The sequence below is a fragment of the Pollachius pollachius genome (assembly GCF_949987615.1).
Source record: "Pollachius pollachius genome assembly, chromosome: 3".
Classification (NCBI taxonomy): Eukaryota; Metazoa; Chordata; class Actinopteri; order Gadiformes; family Gadidae; genus Pollachius; species Pollachius pollachius.
The window spans coordinates 4,676,333-4,700,487 of record NC_136936.1 but is presented as its reverse complement, the minus strand read 5'-3'; the positions used below and the strand labels follow the sequence as shown (position 1 = coordinate 4,700,487).

Genomic DNA, 24,155 nt, shown 5'->3' with positions numbered 1-24,155 from the left:
GTTCGGCATCGGCATGCTCCACCTTGATACACAGAGCAACGGTCAGGTTTTTTAGAGGACTGAGAGTCTGAGGTTCAGGACAAGTTCCTGCTGTGAAAGATGGCGAGCCAACTACCCTGATTGAAGATTAGCACCGAGGAGATATTCACGTACATACTCATTCACACAAATAATACACTCACATTACATTACAAGGAACCTTGGAATCAGGTGAACTTTCAACAACTCCTTTTATTTTAAGGGCCCCAACAGACATTTTTGTTTTAAGTGTGCACACTATTTTTTTTATTTTTCTTACTGTTTGGTATAATATTTTACATTTTGTACGAACCAGACAAATTACTTTGTTCACTGTAAAATATAAGAGTGGCTACTCAATTGTTACTCTTGTGTCTGCCTCATTGTTGTTGCTCAGTATAGTGGCTCCTCTCGAATTTGGTCTCTTCTGATTCTGGTCCTGGTCTTATTGTTAGTCCAACTTATATTATACTGTAATTCACTTTTACACTCCTAAAATTGGTTACATATAGCCCAGAGAACATAGTGGTGACGATCCTCAAAGTCAATTCCTTGGAGAGCCTCCAGCCAATGGACCAGCTGACCCTCTGGCTCTCCTAAGCTGGGGGGCCATTTCAGAGAAGCATGATCGGTCCTGAGCATGAATAATTGGCCATAGAGGTAAGGGCTGAAATCTCAAAGGGTTCGTACCACAGCTAGCAACTCCCGCCGGGTTACACAATAATTGAGCTCAGGTCGGCTGAGACAGCAAATATAGTAGGATACAACCTATTCTTCCTGTTCCCACTTTAGGGACATCACTGCACCGAGGCCCAAATAACTCGCGTCGGTATCCACGATGAATGGTCGGCTTGGGTCTCGGTACGCCAAGACGGGGGCCTTGCCGTCCACAGCAGGTCAAGGCGGTGTTGCACTGTTCATCCCACAAGATGGCCTGCCCCTTGTGGGTCAGGCAATATAAGGGGCTAAAAAGGGTGGCAAAGTCTTGATGAAAGGGCAATAATAAGATGCCAGGCTCAAAAAGCTCTGCAGCTCTACCATGCTATGAGGGACTGGCTAACCTCTCACGGTGTCCCCCCTAGCCGGAACGGTGGCCACCCCCTCACCACTGATCATATGGCCCAGGAACGCCGTCTCTCGTCGAAGCAGGGGGCACTTTCCTTGGGGTGGAGGCAAAGGCCAGCTTGACGTTGCCACACCTCACGTAGGCTGGCTGCCGGGGAGCCCTCAAAGTCTGCAGTTTGGGCAAGGAGATTATTAAGTTAAACGATGCAGCGACTCCGAGGGACATTGGCGAGGGACATCAGCCCTTGCCCAATGGAGAAGGCTGTCTTAGGTAGAGCATTTGCAGTGGATGCTAGCTGCCAGTACCAACTGGAACCGGTGATGTGGTCCAGGGCGTAGTCAATGCGGGAAAGTGGGTGAAAGTCCTTCTGGGTTACAGCGTTCAACCAGCAATAGTCCACACAGAAACACCAGCTGCTGTCCTTCTTGCCGAACAGAACCACCGGTGAGGCCAATGGACTACTGGAGGGCTAGATGACTCCCGACTCCGTGATCTCCAGGTCAGGTCTTCTGCTCAGCAGCGGCCTGGTTGGCCAAGGGCAGTGGATGAAGGCAGATACGGACAGGATGTGCATCACCAGTGTCAATCTGATGTTGAATCAAGGTGGTTGGTGTGCAGTCCTGCTCTCGTGCTGCAAAGATGTCCATTGACTGGTACAGCAGCTCCTCCAGTTACCGTTTGTGAGTGGATGAGAGGCCTTAACTGCTCCGCTGAAGGAGCTCTTGCACTGCCTGTTGGGTCACGGTTGAAGAGCTCTGATTTGGTTTGAGAGAAGGAATGGTCACCTCAGCAGGAGGGGTGGTCACTGGTAGAGACAGCTGAAGCGTTGGCGTCACTACTGAGAATGAAGTCATTGATGGAAGGGCCGGCCACATTCCCAAATGGGAGTTGGTGCAGGTAGCCTTTCCACCGCTGCAACGCTGGAGTTCTATCACCCTGGGTCCAAGGCAGAGAGTGTCCTCTGGAACACTCACTGTAGCCTTCAACTGAGTGTGCAGGTCAAGGCCCACTATACAAGTGTCTTGGATGTCTGCCAGCCAGAACTCGTAGCGTTGCTTTGTGCCTGCCACTGTGACCCACAGAGACCCCCTCCCCTTTATCTTTGTTAAATTTCCAGTCAATATCCTGACAATCGTGGTGGTATGTGACCAACTTGGTGCTGGAGAGCCCTCTGAGGGATGGGCAACAATTCATTCTAATAAAGAGAAAAAAAAGTGAGATTGAACTCACAGAATGCAAGGCTTCCCCTTCCTCCTGCTTACACGTTTCTTTGGTGGGCAGCTCTCAATAACCACAGACCGGACCACCTGAGAGGCCACTTAGAGACGGACCTGGGCTGGATAACCCTGGTTTAATTTTGTTTGGTGGCTGGAAGTGCACCACTTAAATTGACATTAAACCTAGATCATTGTAAAGGCCTCATTTTGGTGCTGGTATAGGCTTAAAAAATGCTGAAGTAATGTAGCCAGTTAGTTTGAAACAACATCATAATTAAGGAATGAGTGTTAATGTGTGTAATTCTATTTACAGGACCAAACCATTCCTTTGATGTCAGAAGGTCATTCTCATTCTCATTCTAATGATGACTTGCACAAAGACTACAATATATGTATATATTTTTTGTAAATATGTAAAAGAAATTGAAACTTTAAGAAAATTTGAGTTTTGCCTGGTCTAAAGAGCAGTCAGGCATAAAAGTATCGCTATTGGTTGAGGATTCTTCACAACAACAACAAAGATACTATAAAGGTTAGTGCAGGTAAGAATGGCTACAGGCTAGGAGATGGTTGCTGTTATGGGCTGGATCAGCATTATCCTAATTACGCTACTGGTAAAGGGCAAGTCAGAGGAACAGTCATGCAAACTGATTGGGCAAACAGGCTTTTTGGAGTTTTTCAAAGATGGAGATCTTATGATAGGAGGAATATTCTCTCTAGATTCAACTCAAGTAACAGAGAATTATGGCTACCATGCTTATCCTTCTGTATTTTGTACTGGGTAAGAAGTGGATGCAAAAAATTGTACAATGTTGTGCAACTTTTTCTAAAAGCAGTCATAGACTGAATGATTATTTATAGTGTGTGCATCCATTTGTATAGGTTTCCAAATTGTTTTACTTAAATATGTATTACATTATTTCAAGACTGAATCCCAGGGAGTTGCTGTTTTCCCGAGCTGCCATCTTCACTGTGGAGGAGATCAACAAAAACCCAACCCTGCTCAATGGAGTGACCTTGGGCTACAGGATCTATAACGGCTGTGAGGGCGACAGCCCAATGAGAGCAGCCATAGAGGCTGTAACATCAGGGGAAAGCTGCAGTAAAAGAGTCAAGGCACTGATTGGCCATTCCTCTTCTGGTGTTAGCAAAGATGTAAACCTTATAGTTGGACCACTAGATATCCCTTTAGTAAGAAAGTGTCTTTTTAAAAATTAAAAAGATATATGTTTTGTCTTATTGTCATAATGTGTATGATTAACACTTGTTTTCACTTTTCTTTGTTTACAGATCAGCCACCTTTCAACATGCGCCTGTTTAAGTGATAGACGTTTATATCCAACATTTTTTAGGACTGTACCAAGTGATAAATTTCAAATTTCTGCTTTGGTACAGCTCATGAAACATTTTGGCTGGCAGTGGGTAGGAATAATTCACAGTGTCGAGGTATATGCATCTGATGGTGCAGCTGAGTTCATTAAGCAAGGAAAGGCAGAGGGTATCTGTGTAGAATATGTTATTAGCTTTGATATGTATGATACCAAGATAGAACATAAAGTAACAGAGAAACTCAAAGCCTCCACATCAAGCGTTGTCTTGCTATACATGTCATTATTCTACATGAGAGAGTTATTCAAATTGATAGACGGGAATAAGTTACCTCGTAAGCAATGGATTGGTAGTGAAGCATGGATCTCACAGGTGGATTTGGCTTCCCTGGGAAGTAAGAACATCTTGCATGGGGCAATGGGGTTTGCTCTGCCTCAGTCTATTATTCCAGGTCTTCTTGAGTTTATACTAAGCCTAAAACTGAGTGATGAACCAGAGAGTGTCATGATCAAAGCTTTTTGGGAAGATTTCTTTGACTGCAGCTTCTCTCCATCAAATACCACAAAGCTCTGTACAGGGCATGAGGATCTAAGAACAATCTCCAGTGCCTACACAAACACAGCATTAAGGTCTGTGAGAAATGTGTACACAGCTGTGTACTCAATTGCACATGCTCTTAATGCGTTATTGCAATGTGAAAATGGATTCAATCCCACTACAGGAAAACACTGTGTAAACAAGACTGATATCCAGCCCAAACAGGTGGAGTATTGGTCTTAGATGGTCTTATCTAACCCTATTTTAGAAATTAAATTGTACTTAAGTGTATATAATATCTGTTTACAATTTCATTATTTTCAAATAACATAATAACATTGATTGTTCTCCGTGCAGATACTCGAACACATGAAGCTGGTGGATTTCACCGTACTGAATGGTTACAAGGTATCTTTTGATGAAAATGGAGACAGTGTGGCACAGTATGACCTGTTAAATTGGCAGTACAAGGAGGATGACTCTGTGAATGTGATTAACATTGGGCATTACGACAACTCTTTACCTGAAGGACAGAGATTCAGGTTTACACCTAACACAACAATCGTATGGGCCCTTAACAGCACTGAGGTAACATATAGCTGAACAAAAAATGTTTCAGCGAATATATTCCTCAGAATGTCTCTATTGGTATGACTCCATTCGTGCAACTTACTCATAGTTGTGTAACTATTGTCTCTTTTAGCCTCCAAAGTCTGTTTGCCGGGATGCATGCCCTGCCGGAAGTCGCAAGGCCGTTAACAAGCGAGCACCCGTGTGCTGCTTTGATTGCTTTGAATGCCCGGAGGGAGGCATAAGTAATGAGACAGGTAGGATACGTATTTCTATAGCTCTCTTGCATAATAGGCCTTAATGTTACAGAAATAAGTGCTGATTACCATTGATCAATCAATTAAACATATTGGGTTTGGATTAAACTCTCTTTTAGATTCATCAGACTGCTTTTTGTGTACTGTTGAATTTTGGCCAAATGAAAAAAAGGACCAGTGCATTCAAAAACCAACGGAATTCCTTTCCTACACAGAAATCATGGGGACTGTATTAACTGCGTTTTGTTGCTTTGGTGTATTTTTGTCAATTTTAGTATTCATAATTTTCTTGGTTAATAGAGACACACCTATTGTCAGGGCTAACAACTCTGAACTGAGTTTCCTGCTGCTTCTCTCTTTAAAACTGTGTTTCCTGTGTTCTCTGACCTTCATCGGCCGTCCCTCAGACTGGTCCTGTATGCTTCGCCACACAGCTTTTGGTATCACCTTTGTCCTTTGTATCTCTTGTATTCTTGGGAAAACTATAGTGGTGTTGATGGCCTTTAAGGCTACACTACCAGGCAGTAATGCTATGAAATGGTTTGGTCCAACTCAGCAGAGATTCAGTGTATTGGCTTTCACTCTAATACAGGTTTTAATTTGTATTCTTTGGTTAACAATTAATCCTCCATTTCCAAACAGAAATGTTCAGTCCTTTAAAGATAAAATTGTTTTAGAATGTGCCTTAGGATCCCCTATAGGGTTCTGGGCTGTGATAGGTTATATTGGACTCCTAGCTATGTTGTGTTTCATACTGGCTTTTCTGGCCAGAAAGCTGCCTGATAGTTTCAATGAGGCCAAATTCATCACCTTCAGCATGGTGATATTCTGTGCTGTTTGGATCGCCTTTATCCCTGCTTATGTCAGTTCTCCTGGAAAGGCCACTGTAGCTGTGGAGATATTTGCAATTCTTGCTTCAACCTTTGGCTTGTTATTATGCATATTTGTACCAAAATGCTACATTATTATTTTCAAGCCAGAACAAAATTCAAAAAAGCATATTAAGAGTAAGATGCAAAGCAAAGGTATCTAATGATTGACTCACATGTGTATAGGAAATATAAACATGAATATACATACTATGATTTCCAATGATACATTAAACATTCATACAACAGATAATCTTGTCTCTTTAAAATATGTAGATTCAAGGAACAGTTGACACCAATGATGTCACCTTCAAATACGATTCAGTGTGTTTGTAGAGGTCTAGAAGTCTTCCATGTCATTTCACAATCAAAAAGTCTGAAATGTTGTCCCTCTATTATCATATGTATATCTAAACCAAGATGATTCTGAACACTATATTGTAGTGCACCCTTTTTGCATGTATAGATCAACAATAAACCACAATATCTTATACAAATGTGTTATACAATCCAAGATCTTCATTTCTTTAATTTTCAGACTGAAAGATGTATTTTATTCATAACAGTCTCTGAATCGGTTATACATATATTATACTATATCACCATGACTATTTATTTATTCTGTACAATAGTCACAAACATCTATAATGACTTTAATTGTACAGTGATAATAAAATATATATATATATAAAGAAAGATTTGTTTCAAATATAAACATCAGATTTTAATTAGAGTGTGTATTTACTATATTTGTTTGTTTATATATACATCAACACCCATTGAAATACGATTGAAAATTTTCCTGCTAAATTACAATATAATTTTAGCAAAGGTCGGTCGACCAGATAATGACTATTACTATTTTGTAATAATATGCAACTGCTGATGGAATTATGTGAACAAACATATACACACACACACACAAAAAAAACATACACATAAACCTGTGAATGCACACACACAGGAGAATATATATATATATATATATATATATATATATATATTCATAGATATTATTGTATCATATAATTATATCAATAAATAAAAAATGTGCACAATACATTTTTTCTAATAAGGAGCCTAGACCAGCCCACACGTGGTCTGGGCTACAAAGCAAACAGAAAAATAATTGATAGTCCAAAATTTTTATTAATTGATCTAATGATATGATATATATATATACATATATAAATTGATATATTTATGTGCAATTGCTGTGTTCTGCATTCATAACAATCATCTGACATATTAGAGCCTTATGTGCCTTGCAGGTGCAACTGACTGCACACCCTGTCCACGGGAATACTGGTCCGATGAGGAACGTGACGAGTGCCTTCTGAAAACCATTAAGTACCTGTCCTATCACGAGCCAATGGGAATAGCCTTGACAGTGGTGTCCCTGATGGGGGCAGTTCTGTCTCTGTCCACTGTGTCCATCTTCCTCTACCACAGAGAGACTCCTGTCATAAAGTTCAGTAACTTTGACCTTGGCTGCATATGATTGTTCTCGCTCTTTCTTTGCTTCCTTTGCCCCCTCACCTTCATCGGCAGGCCCACTGTTTGGACCTGCATGTCGCGACACGCTGTGCACTGACACTTTCAGTGCACAACTTGAATTTACATTAAACCTAGCTCATTAGAAAATGCCTCATTACGATGCAAGTACAGGGTGAAATATTGCTGCAGTGGTGCAGTCAGTTTGTTTGAAACAAACATGGTACATTATATTTAAGGAATGGGAGTTGTTTGGCAATACGTAGAGTTTTCTTTGTTAAAAACAGGATTGCTTCCTATAATGCTTAATTCTGGCTTTAAGTCTCATTTAGCCTTTAGGTTCCAAAATTTCGGTACAAAGGCAATATGTTTTCTGGTAATAAATGGGCAAAATTAATCAAATCGATGAATCAACTGATTAGTTCAGAAGTGTTTGTGAGCAGTAAATGCTTACAAGCATTTACTGCGTGTTTTGCAAAAGTTTGACACTTTTAAAATGGTCAATACTCACTGCAACACTAGCAAATTTGAAATTGCACCTGGTCTGAAGAGCAGTCAGCCATACAAATATCTCTATTGGTTGATGAATCTTCACCACAAGAACAAAAATACTATAAAGGTTAGCGCAGGTAAGGTTTGCTACAGGCTAGGAGATAGCTGCCATGATGGGCTTGATGGGCAGCATTATCCTAATTACACTACTGGTAAAGAGCATGTCGGAGGAACAGGCATGCAGAATGATAGGGCGAACAGGCTTTTTGGAGTTTTCCAAAGATGGTGATCTTATTATAGGAGGAATATTCTCTCTAGATTCAACTCAAGGAACAGATAATTATGGCTACCATGCATATCCCTCTCTATTTTGCACCGGGTAAGACATTTATGCCAAAAATAAGTTTAATGTCACGCTATTTTTTCTAAAAGCATTCTCTTTGTGCTATGTGTATCCATTTGTGTAGGTATCCATTTTAATTGAATATTTTCTGCATTGTTTCAAGGCTGAATCCCAGGGAGTTGCTGTTTGCTCGTGCCGTCATCTTCACTGTGGAGGAGATCAACAAAAACCCAACCCTGCTCAATGGAGTGACCTTGGGCTACAGGATCTATAACGGCTGTGGGGGCGATGGCCCGATAAGAGCAGCCATAGAGGCTGTAACATCAGGGGAAAGCTGCAGTAAAAGGGTCCAGGCACTGATTGGCCATTCCTCTTCTGGTGTTAGCAAAGATATAAACCTTTTAGTTGGAGTTCTTGATATCCCTCTCGTGAGACATTTAGACTATTTCGAAAATTTCTGAGTCATTTCTTTCTCTGTTTTGTTTTAATTGTGGTAATGAGTATGATTAACACTTATTTTCATTTTCCTTTTTTACAGATCAGCCACCTTTCAACGTGCGCCTGTTTAAGTGATAAACGTTTATATCCAACATTTTTTAGGACTGTTCCCAGTGATCAATTTCAAATTTCGGCTTTGGTACAGCTCATGAAACATTTTGGCTGGCAGTGGGTAGGAATAATTCACAGTGCTGGGGTATATGCATCTGATGGTGTAGCTGAGCTCATTAAGCAAGGAAAGGCAGAGGGTATCTGTGTAGAATATGTCATCAGCTTTGATTTGTATGATACCAAGATAGAACATAAAGTAACAGAGAAACTCAAAGCCTCCACATCAAGTGTAGTCCTGCTATACATGTCATTAACCTACATGAGTGCGTTATTTAAAAAAGTAGACACAAACAATTTACCTCGTAAACAATGGATTGGTAGTGAAGCTTGGATCTCACAGGTAGATTTGGCTTCGATTGGAAGTAAGAACATCTTATATGGGGCAATGGGGTTTGCTCTGCCTCAGTCTATTATTCCAGGTCTTGCAGATTTTCTAATGAGCTTGAAACCGAGTGATGAACCAGAGAGTGTTATGATCAAAGTTTTTTGGGAAAGTTTCTTTGACTGCAGCTTCTCTCCATCAAATACCACAAAGCTCTGTACTGGGGAGGAGGATCTGAGCACAATCTCCAGTGCCTACACAAACACAGAATTAAGGCCTGTGAGGAATGTATACACAGCTGTATACTCGATTGCATATGCTCTTAATGCGTTACTGCAATGTGAAAATGGATTAAATCCCACCACAGGAAAACACTGTGTAAACAACACTGATGTCCAGCCCAAACAGGTACAGTATGTTTAGTTAATATATAAGTATGATGTACATAAGTACAGACTTATTTGATCCTATTTTGGAAATGCAATTTAAATTACTTGCATATAATATATTTTACAATTTCAGTGTTTTCACATAACATAAGAACATTAAATATGCTCTGCGCAGATACTGGAACACCTGAAGCTGGTGGATTTCACCATACTGAATGGCTACAAGGTATCGTTTGATGAAAACGGAGACACTGCGGCACAGTATGACCTTTTAAATTGGCAGTACAAGGAGGATGACTCTGTGAATGTGATTAACATTGGGCGATATGATAGCTCTTTACCTGAAGGACAGAGATTCAGGTTTATACCTAACACAACAATTGTATGGGCCCTTAACAGCACTGAGGTAACATATAACAAAACAAATACCGTTCAGTGACTTTATTCCTCAGAATGTCTACTAGGTGAATGATTTGATATGTGTATTGTCAAGGTTGTATTACTATTGCCTCTTTTAGCCTCCAAAGTCTGTTTGCCGGGATGCATGCCCTGCTGGAAGTCGCAAGGCCGTTAATAAACATGCGCCCGTGTGCTGCTTTGATTGCTTTGAATGCCCAGAGGGAGGCATAAGTAATGAGACAGGTAGGATACGTATTTCTAAAGCTCACTTGCATGATGAGCCTAAATGTTACTGAAATGAGTGCTGTTGATCATTAATTGATTTTCTATACATATTGGGTATGATATTAAATTTCTTTCAGATTCATCAGACTGCTTTTTATGTACTGCTGAATTTTGGCCAAACGACAAAAAGGACAAGTGCACTCCAAAACCAACTGAATTCCTTTCCTTCACAGAAATCATGGGGACTATATTAACAGCATTTACTTGCTTTGGTGTACTTTTGTCCATTATAATATTCATAATTTTCTTAGTTCATAAAGAAACCCCTATTGTCAGGGCCAACAACTCTGAACTGAGTTTCCTGCTGCTTCTCTCTTTAAAACTCTGTTTCCTGTGTTCTCTGACCTTCATCGTCCGTCCCTCAGACTGGTCCTGTATGCTTCGCCACACAGCTTTTGGGATCACCTTTGTCCTCTGTATCTCTTGTGTTCTGGGGAAAACCATAGTGGTGTTGATGGCCTTCAGGGCCACACTACCAAGCAGTAATGCTATGAAATGGTTTGGTCCAACTCAGCAGAGACTCAGTGTATTGGCTTTCACTCTCATACAGGTTGTTATTTGTATTATTTGGTTAACAATTAATCCTCCATTTCCTAACAGAAATGTTCAGTCCTTTAAGGATAAAATTGTTTTAGAATGTGCTTTAGGATCCCCTATAGGGTTCTGGGCTGTGTTGGGATATATAGGGCTCCTGGCTTTGTTATGTTTCATACTGGCTTTTCTAGCCAGAAAGCTGCCTGATAGTTTTAATGAGGCAAAGTTCATCACCTTCAGCATGGTGATATTCTGTGCTGTTTGGATCGCCTTCATCCCTGCTTATGTCAGTTCTCCTGGGAAGTTTACTGTAGCTGTGGAGATATTTGCAATTCTGGCTTCCACCTTTGGCTTGTTAATATGCATATTTGTACCAAAATGCTATATTATTATTTTCAAGCCAGAACAAAATTCAAAAAAGCATATCAAGAGTAATATGCAAAGGAAAGGTATGTAATGATTTATTCACATGTGTATAGGAAATATAAACATGATCATGTATACTATCATTTCAAATGATATATTAAACAAATATATGATAGATAATGTTGTCTTTTTTAAATGTATATAGTATTAATGAATAAGTGATATCAATGATGTCACCTTCAAACGTTAGTAAGTGTATCTGTAGAGGTCTAGAAGTTTTCCATGTAATTTCACAATTAAATACCTGCAACATGTCTCAAACGTTGTCATTTTATTATTCTATCTACATGTAAACCGAGATGATTCTGGACACTGTAATGTTGTACACACTTGTTGTGTCTATAATTCAACAATAAATGTTTTCTAGAAATTTGTAATTTATTTTACTTTCAGATGGAAAGTCTCACAATCTGTTTGACATATAATGTATATTATCTGGATATTATATATATAGGAAAGATAAATATCATACTTCAATTTTTGTTTGCATATATATATGTATATATATATACATATAATCGATTTTTTTTATCTCAACACACAATATGATATTAATATTTAATCTTCCTTAATAAAGGAATAGGAAAGGAGCATAGATCAGCCATAATGTTCTCTAGCTCCAAAGTCCAAAATTGCTAGTACAAACACTGTTCCATAACCTAGAAAACACAGGGAATACAAAAATACAGCCTTATCCTGTGTGTGTGTGTGTGTGTGTGTGTGTGTGTGTGTGTGTGTGTGTGTGTGTGTGCGTGCGCGCGCGAGTGCGTGTGGGTGTGTTTGTGAGAGTTATGTTTGTATGTGTGGGTTCATATAATTCCATCAGCAGATGCATATGATTATAACACAGCAACAGAAATTCTCTGGCCTATCGACATCGGCTAATCTTATATCGATATTCCCATGGGGGAATTGCACATTCTTTATTAAGCACATCGCCTCCTGTATCAAGGTATAAGAGAGTGATCGCTCTCACAAAATGCTAAACAAGCCTGTTTAAATCAACGAAGGCCATGTTGAGCTTGTGTTTTATATTTTGGTTGAAGTCAGCCTTGGCTTGTGAAATGATTGACAGTTTTGACATGAGTACCTTATTTCAAAAGGGGGATGTGATGATCGGGGGAATTTTTCCTATTTTGAATAAACAAATGAGCAGCATGTCCACTTTTGAGAGAAAACCACAGAATGTAAAATGTGCAGGGTAAGTATTGCTATTTGCATATATATTTCATTTAATCCTCTCATGTTATCTCTCCTAACCTCAATATTGTATATTAAGTATAATCTCTGCATTTACTGCTTGATTTTGTGTAATTGCTTTTTCCTTTTCTCCTTAGATTTGATTTGCGTGCTTTTCGGTGGACTCAAGTGATGATCTTTGCAATCGAGGAAATCAACAATAGTCCAACAATACTGCCTAACATATCTCTAGGCTATAACATCCTTAACTCATGTGCCTCACCTACCAATACACTACGTGCTGCGTTGACACTAGTGAGTAGGACAGAAGAGAATGAATCCACTTATGCATGTCGTCCGCCTCTGACTGCCCTGATAGCAGAATCAGGATCATCGCAGTCTTTAATATTGGCTGGGACCTTTGGGCCATTTCAAGTTCCAATAGTAAGTCCTTGTTATGAATTATTATAAGTATTTATGATAAAATGTTGTATGCTATTGGTCCAGGTCCATACTTTTTCTCACATGATGAAGGTATGGTTCATATTAATCCACTTATTGTTTTCCCCCTATAGGTTAGTTACTTCTCAACGTGTGCCTGCCTGAGTAACAGAGCTAAATATCCAACCTTTTTCCGCACAATCCCCAGTGATTTCTTCCAAGCTAAAGCTTTGGCAGCGCTGGTCAAACGCTTCGGCTGGCAGTGGATCGGGGCCATTCAGTCAGACAATGATTATGGGCGAAATGGGATACTGGCCTTTAGAGAAGAGGTTGAAAAGATGGGGGTTTGTATTTCATTCGTAGGAACGGTTCTGCGCACATACAAAAGCGATAAGATCCTTGCCGTCGTCGAAATGATCAAACGCTCAACTGTTAAAGTGATCCTGGCTTTTGTTCCTGAGGGCGACCTTTACCCCCTGATGAAAGAGATTGTTAGGCATAACATCACCGGCATTCAGTGGATAGCGAGCGAGGCCTGGATTACAGCGGCGCGTCCCTCCACACCTGAAATGTATCACTCTTTTGGCGGCTCGATAGGATTCGTGGTCCGAAAGATGTCCATTCCAAAGTTGGGACCTTTCCTAATGGACCTTAGCCCTTACACAGGCCGAAGTTCTGCCTTTGTGAATGATTTCTGGGAGCTGGTGGTGGGATGTAGTCCCCCCTCAGTGGGTGCGCTCTCTGGGAATCCCACAGAGAAAAGTAAAATATGCCATGGAAATGAATCATTAAGGGCGTCGCAGAATGCCTTCTTTGATGTCACGCAGCTTAGAGTGTCCTACAATGTTTACAAGGCTGTGTACGCTGTCGCTTACGCCCTCCACTATGTTTTATTTTGCCAACCAGTTGGAAACAAAAGAGTCAAGCCATGTTTAGACGTATCACAAATTCTGCCCAAAGAGGTGAGTGATTTGTTTGACAAATTAAAAACACTTTCAATATCAATGCCATTATGGGTAACTTAAATAAGACAAAAGATAGCCCATGCTTATTTTTAGTCCAACCTTTTTTGCTTCCAGGTCAGTCAACGTCTACAGGGTATTCATTTTACTGACATGTTTGGAGACACTGTGTTTTTCGACCAGAATGGGGACCCCCCCGCGTCGTACGACATTATTAACTGGCAGATGAGGGAAGGGAAGGTTCAACACGTGACAGTGGGAAACTTTACCACCGCTTCTCAAAATGCATATGACCTCAAAATCCAGGAAGAGCAAATTGTCTGGAGAACGGGAAAGATGGTGATTGTGATATTGATCCAGTTTTCATGCAGGCACGCTGTGATTGCATGACAAATCAAATGTCAAACGTGTTCACCATTAACATCACAAGAACCCATATGCTTTCTTTTTTTTCTCTTCTCACCTTTTAGGTTCCAGATTCAGTGTGCTCAAATGTGTGTCCAGCGGGTACCAGGAAGGCTCAAATTAAGGGACAGAGTATCTGCTGTTTTGACTGCATACCATGTGCAGAAGGAGCCATAGCTAATTCAACAGGTACACTCATGGAGCGAAGGCTCGTCGTAATGAATACCGTTCCTCATGCTGATGTCAGACAATGAAAGTTACCATTAGCTTCATGCTATTATGTGTTGAGCCAGATATCCCCAATATATATAGATGAATTTTGCTCTGGAATTGTTCTGCATTTACAACAATCATCTCACATATTAGAGCTGTATTTGCCTTATAGGTGCAACTGACTGCACACCCTGTCTACGGGAATACTGGTCCAATGAGGGACGTGACAAGTGCCTTCTGAAAACCATTGAGTACCTGTCCTATCACGAGCCAATGGGAATAGCCTTGACAGTGGTGTCCCTGATGGGGGCAGTTCTGTCTCTGTCCACTGTGTCCATCTTCCTCTACCACAGAGAGACTCCTGTCATAAAGGCCAGTAACTTTGACCTCAGCTGCCTCTTGTTGTTCTCACTCTTTCTTTGCTTCCTCTGCCCCCTCACCTTCATCGGCAGGCCCACTGTTTGGACCTGCATGCTGCGACACACGGCCTTCGGGGTGACGTTTGCCCTCTGCATGTCCTGTGTTCTGGGTAAAACCATTGTGGTAGTGATGGCCTTCAAGGCCACGTTGCCTGGCAGTATAGTGTCAGGGAAGTTCGGCCCTGCCCAGCAAAGACTAATCGTTTTCTCATGCACATTGGTTCAGGTCGTTGTATGCATTTTATGGTTAAGATTAAACCCACCTTTTCCAGATATGGTGTTCAGGTATAGCAATACAAAGATAGTGCTAGAATGTAACACCGGTTCTGAGACTGCATACTATGCTGTTTTAGGTTATATAGGAATCCTTGCTGCAATATGTTTGGTTCTTGCATTTCTGGCAAGGAAACTTCCTGATAACTTCAATGAGGCAAAGTTCATCACCTTCAGCATGTTGATATTCTGTGCCGTCTGGATCACCTTCATCCCTGCATATACAAGCTCTCCAGGAAAGTTCACTGTAGCTGTAGAGATCTTTGCTATTTTGTCTTCTGCCTTTGGCTTGTTGATCAGTATTTTTGCACCTAAATGTTACATAATATTAATTAAACCCGAGCAAAATACAAAGAAACATGTCATAGGGAAAACTGTAAATAATAAAATCTGAATTGTAAGTAAATACAATATATGAATTCACCTGTTGGCTCCTTTTTTTCTCACATGAGCAGTTTTTTTATGATATAGGAAGGAATGGATCCAGAGAATAAAAACATGTGTTTTTTAAATGATGTATTAGTATGGGCTGATGTATAATGGTAAGCTTAATTGGGACATAGAAAATTAGAGCTGAGGAACATTTGAAAAAAACAGTTAATTAGTATCTAAAGGGTGCAGTTTTAGTTAAACATAAATATAATATAGAGTATGCAGCACATTTCTCAATGCACGACCCGTACAAAGACATATATGACATTCAAAATTGACAAAAACTTTCAAAAATAAAAAGCTTTCAAAATGTCATCTATTTATGTATTTATTTTGAAATATACGCATCCTTATGTTTATGTCTTCATTTACGCATCATATTTTTCTTGCTGTTTTTTTCTGGCTTGAATATCATAATGTAGCACTTTGGGGCAAAAATACAAAACAGAAGACCATAAGCAGAAGCCAGAATTGCGAAAATGTGCACAGCCACGGTGTATTTACCGGCGGTGCTAACGTAGACGGGAATGAAAGTGATCCACACCGCAAAGAAAATGAGCATGCTGAACGTAATGAATTTTGCTTCATTGAAATTGTCAGGCAACTCACGGGCCAAAAACGCCATGAAGAAGCACAGGCATGCTAGCAGGCCGATGTAGCCAAGAACACACCAGAAGCCGACCTCCGAGCCGGTAGCACACTCGATAATGATGGTGTTCCTGAGGTAGCCAGTGTTGCTATTGGTGAAAGGTGGGTAGGTGAGCAGCCAGATAATACAGATCAAGCCCTGAATAATGGAAAGATGAGAAAGTGTCATTGTGACTGTTGAACTAGGCTATTGCATTTATTGATTAATTTATTTATTGTTGGATTACCACTGAATGCTATTTTTACCTGGACGAGCGTGCACAGAAGAACACTTGCTCTTTGCTGATTGGGTCCGAACCACTTCATAACACCACTTCCTGGCAGTGTGGCCCTGAAAGCCATTAGGACCACTACTGTCTTAGCCAGGAGGCAGGAGATGCATAGAGCAAAGCTGATGCCGAATGCTGGGTACCGGATACGGCACAGCCAATCAGAGGGCTCACCGATGAACAAAAGCCCAATGAGGAAACAGGTGGCCAGGAATAACAGAAGGAAGAAGCTCAGTTCCATGTTGTTTGCGCGGACAACGGGTGTAGCCTTGTGTTTATAGAACATAGCCAGAACAAGGAGAGAGGAACACGTTCCAAGAACCGATCCAGTACATAGAACAATACCCATTGGCTCCTTGTAAGACAAGAACTCAACATTCTTTGGGAGGCAAAGGTTTCTCATGTTGTTAGGCCACATGTCTTCTGGGCACCGTGTGCAGTCCAACGAATCTGGTAGTAGAGAGAAAATGACAATAACTAATGCTAATAAACAGAAACAAAAATGAAAGTGAGGGATGGATCTTACAGAACATAACCCACCAGTGTTGTTGCTGACCTCCCCTTCAGCACAGGTGACACAGTCAAAACAGCAGACAGGCTTCCCCTTCCTCCTGGCTACACGCTTCCCTGGTGGGCAGCTCTCACTGCACACAGACCGGACCGCCTGAGAGGCAAAACAAGGCCGCTCAGAGAGGGACCTGGACTGGATAACCCTAGTTTATTTTTGTTTGGTGGCTGTAATTGTGCCACTTAAATTACCACCGACATTACCATATATATGAGGCTATTAAGGTTAAAAAGAATTGCTGTGATGATGCAGCCAGCTTTTTGAAAAAAAAAACATGATACATTATATATAAAGAAAACAGATCTTTATTAGTGACTTCATTTTTGATTTTTGTAGACTCTTGAAGTGATCTTTGAAGGTGGACAAGTAAAACATCCAAAAGCTTTAAAATCAAAATCAGCAGATTGCCTAATGCATTTATTAAATGAACACAGAACAGTCTAAGAGGAAGAAGGAGCCTGCGGGGTATTTGACGAGAACACACCTGTTGCCCAACAGGCCACTGAATGGCCGATTCATTCACCACCAGGCTGAGCTCTGGAGACAGGGAGGCGTCGTAAAACCCCACCTTCAGCAGCCGAAGAGAGCCATCCTGCTCCCTTCGCCAGTTCATGAGGTCATACGAAGCGATGGGGTCACCGTTACGATCAAAGTCCACGTTTTCACCCAATATGGAGAACTGAGTATTCTTCATGTAGTGGAACAGCTAAAGGGAGGGGTGACAAATATAGATTTTATTTATTCTAACATTTAAAAATAATGAATAATGTATGTATTTGATAAATAAAATTGAACACAAAATTGCAACAGCTCCATATACAAATCATATCAATGGAAGCAGGTGTCAACACACCTGCCACGGCTCTAGACTTTGAGGGTTTCCACAGGTGCCGTTCACAAAGGGCCCCTGCCCCGCCTCACAGTCACTCATTTTCTGCAGTGCATGGGCCACCAAATACACAGCCTTGTACACGTTATACGATACCCTGAGCTGGCTCACATCTGAGAATGCAGAGTACACGTCGTTTAAATCCTCCATGCCACTGCAAGGCTTTCTATCCAGATGGTTGACCATGTGAGAATGTGTGTTAGCAGAGCCGTTCAGTCTGCAGTTTAGTGTCTCCTCCCAGAGCTCGGTGAGGAAAGCCGAGTCTTGGATGTTGGACGGTCGAAGCCTGGAAAGATGCTGCTTCAACCCTGGAATTACCTTGGCTCTGCGAATACCGAAGCCCAAGGTGCCGCTCAAGAGGTCGCCAAACTCCTCCCAGAGCGACTTGGATGTGGCCCAGGCCTCACTTGCGATCCACTGGATGCCTGTGATGTTCCTTCGTCGAATGGCTCTCATGATGCTTTGCACTTCTGACTCACTGTTAAAGTTAATTATGACCTTTGAAGATGACCCCTGTTAATATATTGAATACAAAGTCAGTAATTGTGAGATAGTCTTACCAAAGACTACCATGAAAAGAGTAGCCTAATGAAGAATTCAATACAAACTTGAAGTCCAGAAGACAACTTTTTATTTAGAGTTCCTCAAATTACTTGCTAGAATGGATTAGAAAATAAGTTACTAAAAAAAATACCTGACTTGCTCCATTGACTAATCGGATCAACGCAAATGTTCCTAACACTTCCATTTTAAATTCAGTATCACTAATCATTAATCAAGTGTTTAATTAAGGTATATTTTGTATTTTATTCTAACCTGAATTCAAATATATTAAAACATCGAACCCACATCTACCTGAATGATATCCAGGAGCTCATCCAGAGGCTGCTGACTCAGAACCACAGGATAGAGATGAACATAGGCAGCACACACACCATACAGGGACGACTCCTGGAGAAAAAGCTGCATGGCGAAGCGGGCATAGTCAGACTCCAGGCCAATGACTCCCACCCAGGTCCAGCCGAAGTGGCTGACCAAGCGGGCCAGGGCTCTGACCTGGAAGGCATCGCTGGGCATGGTGCGCATGAACATGGGAAACTCTGTCTGCTCGCTCAGACAGCTGCAGGAGGCAAAGTAGCTCACCTAGTGGAGGGACAAACAGGGGATTATTTCTCCATAAAAGGTTTCGGAAATTTACAAGCCTTTAAATTATTATTTGACCATATTTCATATTTTTTTGTTTCATGTTAATGTTTTCTACAATATAAGAAACCTACACAACTTTTCGAAATAAATACGGACATAGTTAAAAATGTGTATATTTATCTTGTATGTCTAGTCAAATAAAAAGTAATATATATGATTTAAAAAATTTAGTTCATAAAGTCTCACCAGAGGGATCTGAAAGGGGCCCAGACTTCTAAGCAGAGCCATTGACACACCAGAGGATGCATCTCCTATGATAACAGGAGACGGGGACCTGGTGACATCGGCACAACCTAACACTGGAGACCTGGAGGCTAAACTGATCAGATCACCCTTGCCAGAATGCTCCCCGACTGCCTCCAAACTCCCATTCCTGATGGCTGGGGGGCCTGGCTGTCCGTTCACCAGAAGCAGGGAGGCCTTCAGAGACACGGGGACGTCGTTGCAGCTGTCTCTGATGTGGAACCCCAGCCTCAGCGCAGGCAGCAAGTCACTGCGCTGATTGATCTCCCTGATAGCAAAGGTCATGGTCTGCATCCAACGCAGGGCCCGGGCACTGAAACTAAACATTTTGTTAACGTAAATCAGTTGCCCACTCAACCAGTAAAACATATTATAAATGCCCAGAAAAACACTGACGTTAGATGCTCAAAATGTTGACTTACTACTTGTGTGAACCAGGTTCTGGTTTGGATGTGTACGTTGGAAGAGAAGACACACGGGTGTAGTGTAAAGGAAAGATGCCCCCTAACACCACATCTCCGTCTTCGTAAAAACTGTTTGTCTCTTCTTCTCCGATGGAAGCACACTCTGTGAGGAGGGCAGCTGAACTTACATTGAGGTCGTTCAAGAGGAACATGACTGATAGAAGAAGAATCTTGGCAGCAATGGGAGCCATCACTGCTGCTTGATATTTATAAATATTACTATAGTCTTACATATATTTAAACATATGTTTTATTCAAGAGACAACTTGGCTTCTAAATTAGCACAATTTAAATGGCAATTTTATTTCAAGAATTTATTTATATACCTCTGACTTGTGAATATAAACATTATAGAACCGCCCAGTTATGACAATGTGGGTTGTTTTGTTTTTTTTATACCTAGAAGTACCCTTTTTTTTTCTTCTTCAATCAAAGCTTCATTAAATAACATCATACCAATTGATGGTCATCAAATATGAATAAATATGATATATGATTTAAAATTGATTACAATAGAGGACCTACAGTGACATGGTGTAAATGTATCTTTATATCTAATTCTGAATAATTTATTAAAAAAGATTTTATAAATATATGTTTTATTCATGTTGGTTGTCCACGGAAGAGGATTAAGGCCTCGTGTGATAATTCTTTTGAGTTCTGACTTTAATCTCAGAATTCTGACTTTAATCTCAGAATTCAGAATTTAAAGTCAGAAGAATGGGAAGATTACCTGTAATGAACCAAGGTCAGTGAGTCACTTTTCTACATACAGGACTGGAACCACATACTGACCAACAGAAGATAGAAGCGGAAGAGGATTTGGGCCACACACCTTTTGTTTCTCCAGAATTTTAGGATTTATGACTTCAATCTCAGAGTTCTGACTTTAAACTCAGAACTCAAAATTATCACATGTGGCCATAATCCTCTTTCATAGTTGTCAATGAAAGAATGCAATGCTGATAAAAACTAATATATATTGTTCATTTTATTAGAAAATGTTTTACCAAGTAATTTTGTTTACCAAGTACTTTTTGGCTTCAATAAAGAATTGTTTTGTTTTTAAATATTTTTGCTCGAACCTTTTTAAGACAGAATCTGTGTTGAATGAATGATATCATTCCTGATAATATGATTAAGACGGCACAGATTAGTTACATACCATTATTTTTGTACTATTTTTCGAGGTACTTTACCGCTGTCAAGTTGGCCACATTTGTGAGCTCTGACTTGCTTGCTTGTTCGTTTGTTGAAAACACACTGTCAATTATTTCAGATTTTTTGTTTGAGAGTGAAACATTGTGTTTCTTAGTTGAATGACTGAATATGTGGCTGTGCATATTTTTGCAATTCTTGCCTCTGCTTATGGTCTGCTGTTTGTATTTTTGCTCCAAAGTGCTACATCATCATTTTAAAGCCAGCAAAAAACAGGGTCACTTTTTCCCCCAATATGGAGAACTTAGTATTCTTCATGTAGTGGAACAGCTAAAGGGAGGGATGACAAATATAGATTTTATTTATTCTAACATTTAAAAATAATGAATAATGTATGTATTTGATAAATAAAATTTTACATAAAATTGCAACAGCTCCATATGCAAATCATATCAATGGAAGCAGATGTCAACACACCTGCCACGGCTCTAGACTTTGAGGGTTTCCACAGGAGCCGTTCACAAAGGGCCCCTGCCCCGCCTCACAGTCACTCATTCTCTGCAGTGCATGGGCCACAAGGCTGCAAGGCTTTTGATCTAGATGGTCGTTAATGTGATAATGTGTGTTAACAGATCCGTTCAGTCTGCAGTTAAGTGACTCTTCCCAGAACTCTGTGAGGAACGCCGAGTCTTGGATGTTGGACCGTCGAAGCCTCGACAGATGTTGCTTCATCCCTGGAATTTCCTCTGCTCTGCGAATACCGAAGCCCAAGGTGCCACCCAAGAGGTCACTAAACTCATCCCAGAGTGAATTGGCTGTGGCCCAGGCCTCGCCCGTGATCCACTGGATGCCTGTGATGTTCCGCTGTCGAATGGCTCTCATGATGCTTTGCACTTCTGTCTCAATGCAGAAGTTGAATATGACCTTTTAAGATGACCCCTGTTAAAACAACAATAAAAAATATATTAAAGGAGTCTGGCCGCAGAGTATCAAAAGAGAAGTACGAGAAGTATTTGACAAAAACTTGAACTTCAGAAAGGACATTTTATATACTATTTTTCAAAGGTTTTGTTCAAATTGATTACCAAACGGCCATAAGGCATAACTTGTTTATTTGAGGAGTCTTAATAACTCAGGTTGTACTGTCTTTGATTCCATCACAAATGTAACCGTATTAAAGCTTTATTCTGTTATCCTATTGATCCTACATCTACCTGAATGATATCCAGGATCTTATCCAGAGGGTTCTGACTCAGAACTACCGGAAAGTGGTGAACATAGGCAGCACACACGCCATACAGTGACGACTCCTGGAGAAAGAGCTGTACGGCAAAGCGTGCATAGTCAGACTCCCACCCAGGTCCAGCCGAAGTGGCTGACCAAGCGGGCCAGGGCTCTGACCTGGAAGGCATCGCTGGGCATCGTGCGCATGAACATGGGAAACTCTGTCTGCTCGCTCAGACAGCTGCAGGAGGCAAAGTAGCTCACCTATTGGAGGGAAAAACAGAGGATTAATCCTCCATAAAAAGTTTGCCTGTTGCCTGTTTTACTTTTTCCACAATATATACAAAGCTAGTGTACAAATATATTGGTATAGTAAGATACTGATGTGATAAATAAAACAAGTTATCTGGCAAATATGACGAATAAGGGAACATAATTCAATAAAGTCTCACCAGGGGGATCTGAAAGGGGCCCAGACTTCTAAGCAGAGCCATCGACACACCAGAGGATGCATCTCCTATGATAACAGGAGACGGGGACCTGGTGACATCGGCACAACCCAACACTGGAGACCTGGAGCCTAAACTGATCAGGTCACCCTTGCCAGAAAGCTCCCCTACTGACAGACTCCCATTCCTGATGGCTGGGGGGCCCGGCTGTCCGTTCACCAGAAGCAGGGAGGCCTTCAGAGACACGGGACCTCCTTACAGCTGTCTCTGATGTGGAACCCCAGCCTCAGCGCAGGCAGCAAGTCACTGCGCTGATTGATCTCCCTGATAGCAAATGTCATGGTCTGCATCCAACGCAGGGCACGTGCACTGAAGCTAATCATTTTGTTAATGTTATTTAGATGCACACTTGAGAAGTAAAACATATAAACATGCATAGGAAAACAGAAAATGTTAGATGCTCGAAATGTTGCCTTACAACTTGTATGAGCCAGGTTCTGGTTTGGATGTGTACGGTGGAAGAGAAGACACATGGGTGTAGTGCAGGGGAAAGACGCCCCATAACACCACATCTCCATCTTGGTAAAAACTGTTTGACTCTTCTTCTCCGATGTAAGCACAGTCTGTGAGGAGGGCAGCTGAACTTACATTGAGGTCATTGAAAAGGAACATTACTGATAGAAGAAGAATCTTGGCAGCAATGAGAGCCATCACTGCTACTAAATATTCAAAAAGATTATGATAGTCTAGTATATATTTAAACATATAGATTATTCAAATGACTCCTTTGCTTCCACATAAGCAGGATGTAAATGGCAATCATATTCCAAGTATTCATTTATATACCTCTGACTTGTGAATATGAACATTAGAGAACTGCCCAGTTATGATAATGTGGGTTGTTTTGTTTTTTTTATAAAGAAGAAGGCCCTCTGCATTTATTATTCTTCTTCAATCAAAGCTTGTTTCAAATTACATCTTCCCAATTGCTGGTCATCAAAAATGTATGCAAAATAAAAACATTATTTATTTTGTATAATCACTCTTTGAATTATATTCCCTTATTATGATTATCCCATGTTTTATTACATGATATATGATTTAAAATAAATTATCACAGATATATAAAATAAATTATTACATTATATATGATTTAAAATAAATGATCACAGAGCCCCTGAAGTGAAAGGTAGCTCAACAATGGAGATATGCAGAAGGTGTCCTTCTGAAAAGATTCCCAATGCGGAGAACGCTAAGAACATTGAGCAGTTCAGAACCATCTCGCTGCTCAGTGTTGAGGGGAAGATATTCTTCGCCATCCTATCTCGTCGGTTGACAGAGTATCTCCTGAGGAACGACACCTCTGTACAGAAGGGGGAATCCCCAAGGTTCCAGGATGCTTCAAACATACAGGTGTGGTCACACAGTTGGTCAGAGAGGCAAGAGAAGGGAAAGGAGACCTTGCAGTGCTGTGGCTCGACCTCACCAATGCTTATGGATCCATTCCCTATAAGCTTGTGGAAACAGCACGGGATCAGCCCCATTACCCAGGTAAAA

The 24,155-nt window shown here is 40.9% G+C and overlaps 3 protein-coding genes across 3 annotated transcripts; 2 read left to right on the top strand and 1 right to left on the bottom strand.

The window, feature by feature from the left end:
• Positions 1-856: 856 nt before the first annotated feature.
• Positions 857-7,364, top strand: LOC307073203 (extracellular calcium-sensing receptor-like; the record flags this gene model as incomplete). The annotated part of the gene is made up of 9 exons (XM_079732906.1): positions 857-965; positions 1,101-1,222; positions 1,703-1,764; positions 3,228-3,381; positions 4,003-4,392; positions 4,525-4,755; positions 4,871-4,994; positions 5,114-6,001; positions 7,135-7,364. 9 exons carry the CDS (start codon positions 857-859, stop codon positions 7,362-7,364), a joined length of 2,310 nt encoding a protein of 769 aa, XP_079589032.1.
• A 142-nt stretch (positions 7,365-7,506) lies between these two features.
• On the top strand, positions 7,507-15,442 carry LOC307073202 (extracellular calcium-sensing receptor-like; the record flags this gene model as incomplete). Its single annotated transcript, XM_079732905.1, has 7 exons — positions 7,507-7,532; positions 8,356-8,509; positions 9,688-9,813; positions 12,911-13,120; positions 13,856-14,077; positions 14,209-14,332; positions 14,529-15,442. The coding sequence occupies 7 exons, from the start codon at positions 7,507-7,509 to the stop codon at positions 15,440-15,442; spliced, it is 1,776 nt and encodes a 591-aa protein (XP_079589031.1).
• Positions 15,443-15,844: 402 nt separating this feature from the next.
• Positions 15,845-19,630, bottom strand: LOC307073201 (extracellular calcium-sensing receptor-like; the record flags this gene model as incomplete). Its single annotated transcript, XM_079732904.1, has 7 exons — positions 15,845-16,267; positions 16,375-16,847; positions 16,938-17,061; positions 17,450-17,671; positions 17,819-18,367; positions 18,710-18,997; positions 19,247-19,630. 7 exons carry the CDS (start codon positions 19,628-19,630, stop codon positions 15,845-15,847), a joined length of 2,463 nt encoding a protein of 820 aa, XP_079589030.1.
• Between the last annotated feature and the right edge of the window lie 4,525 nt (positions 19,631-24,155).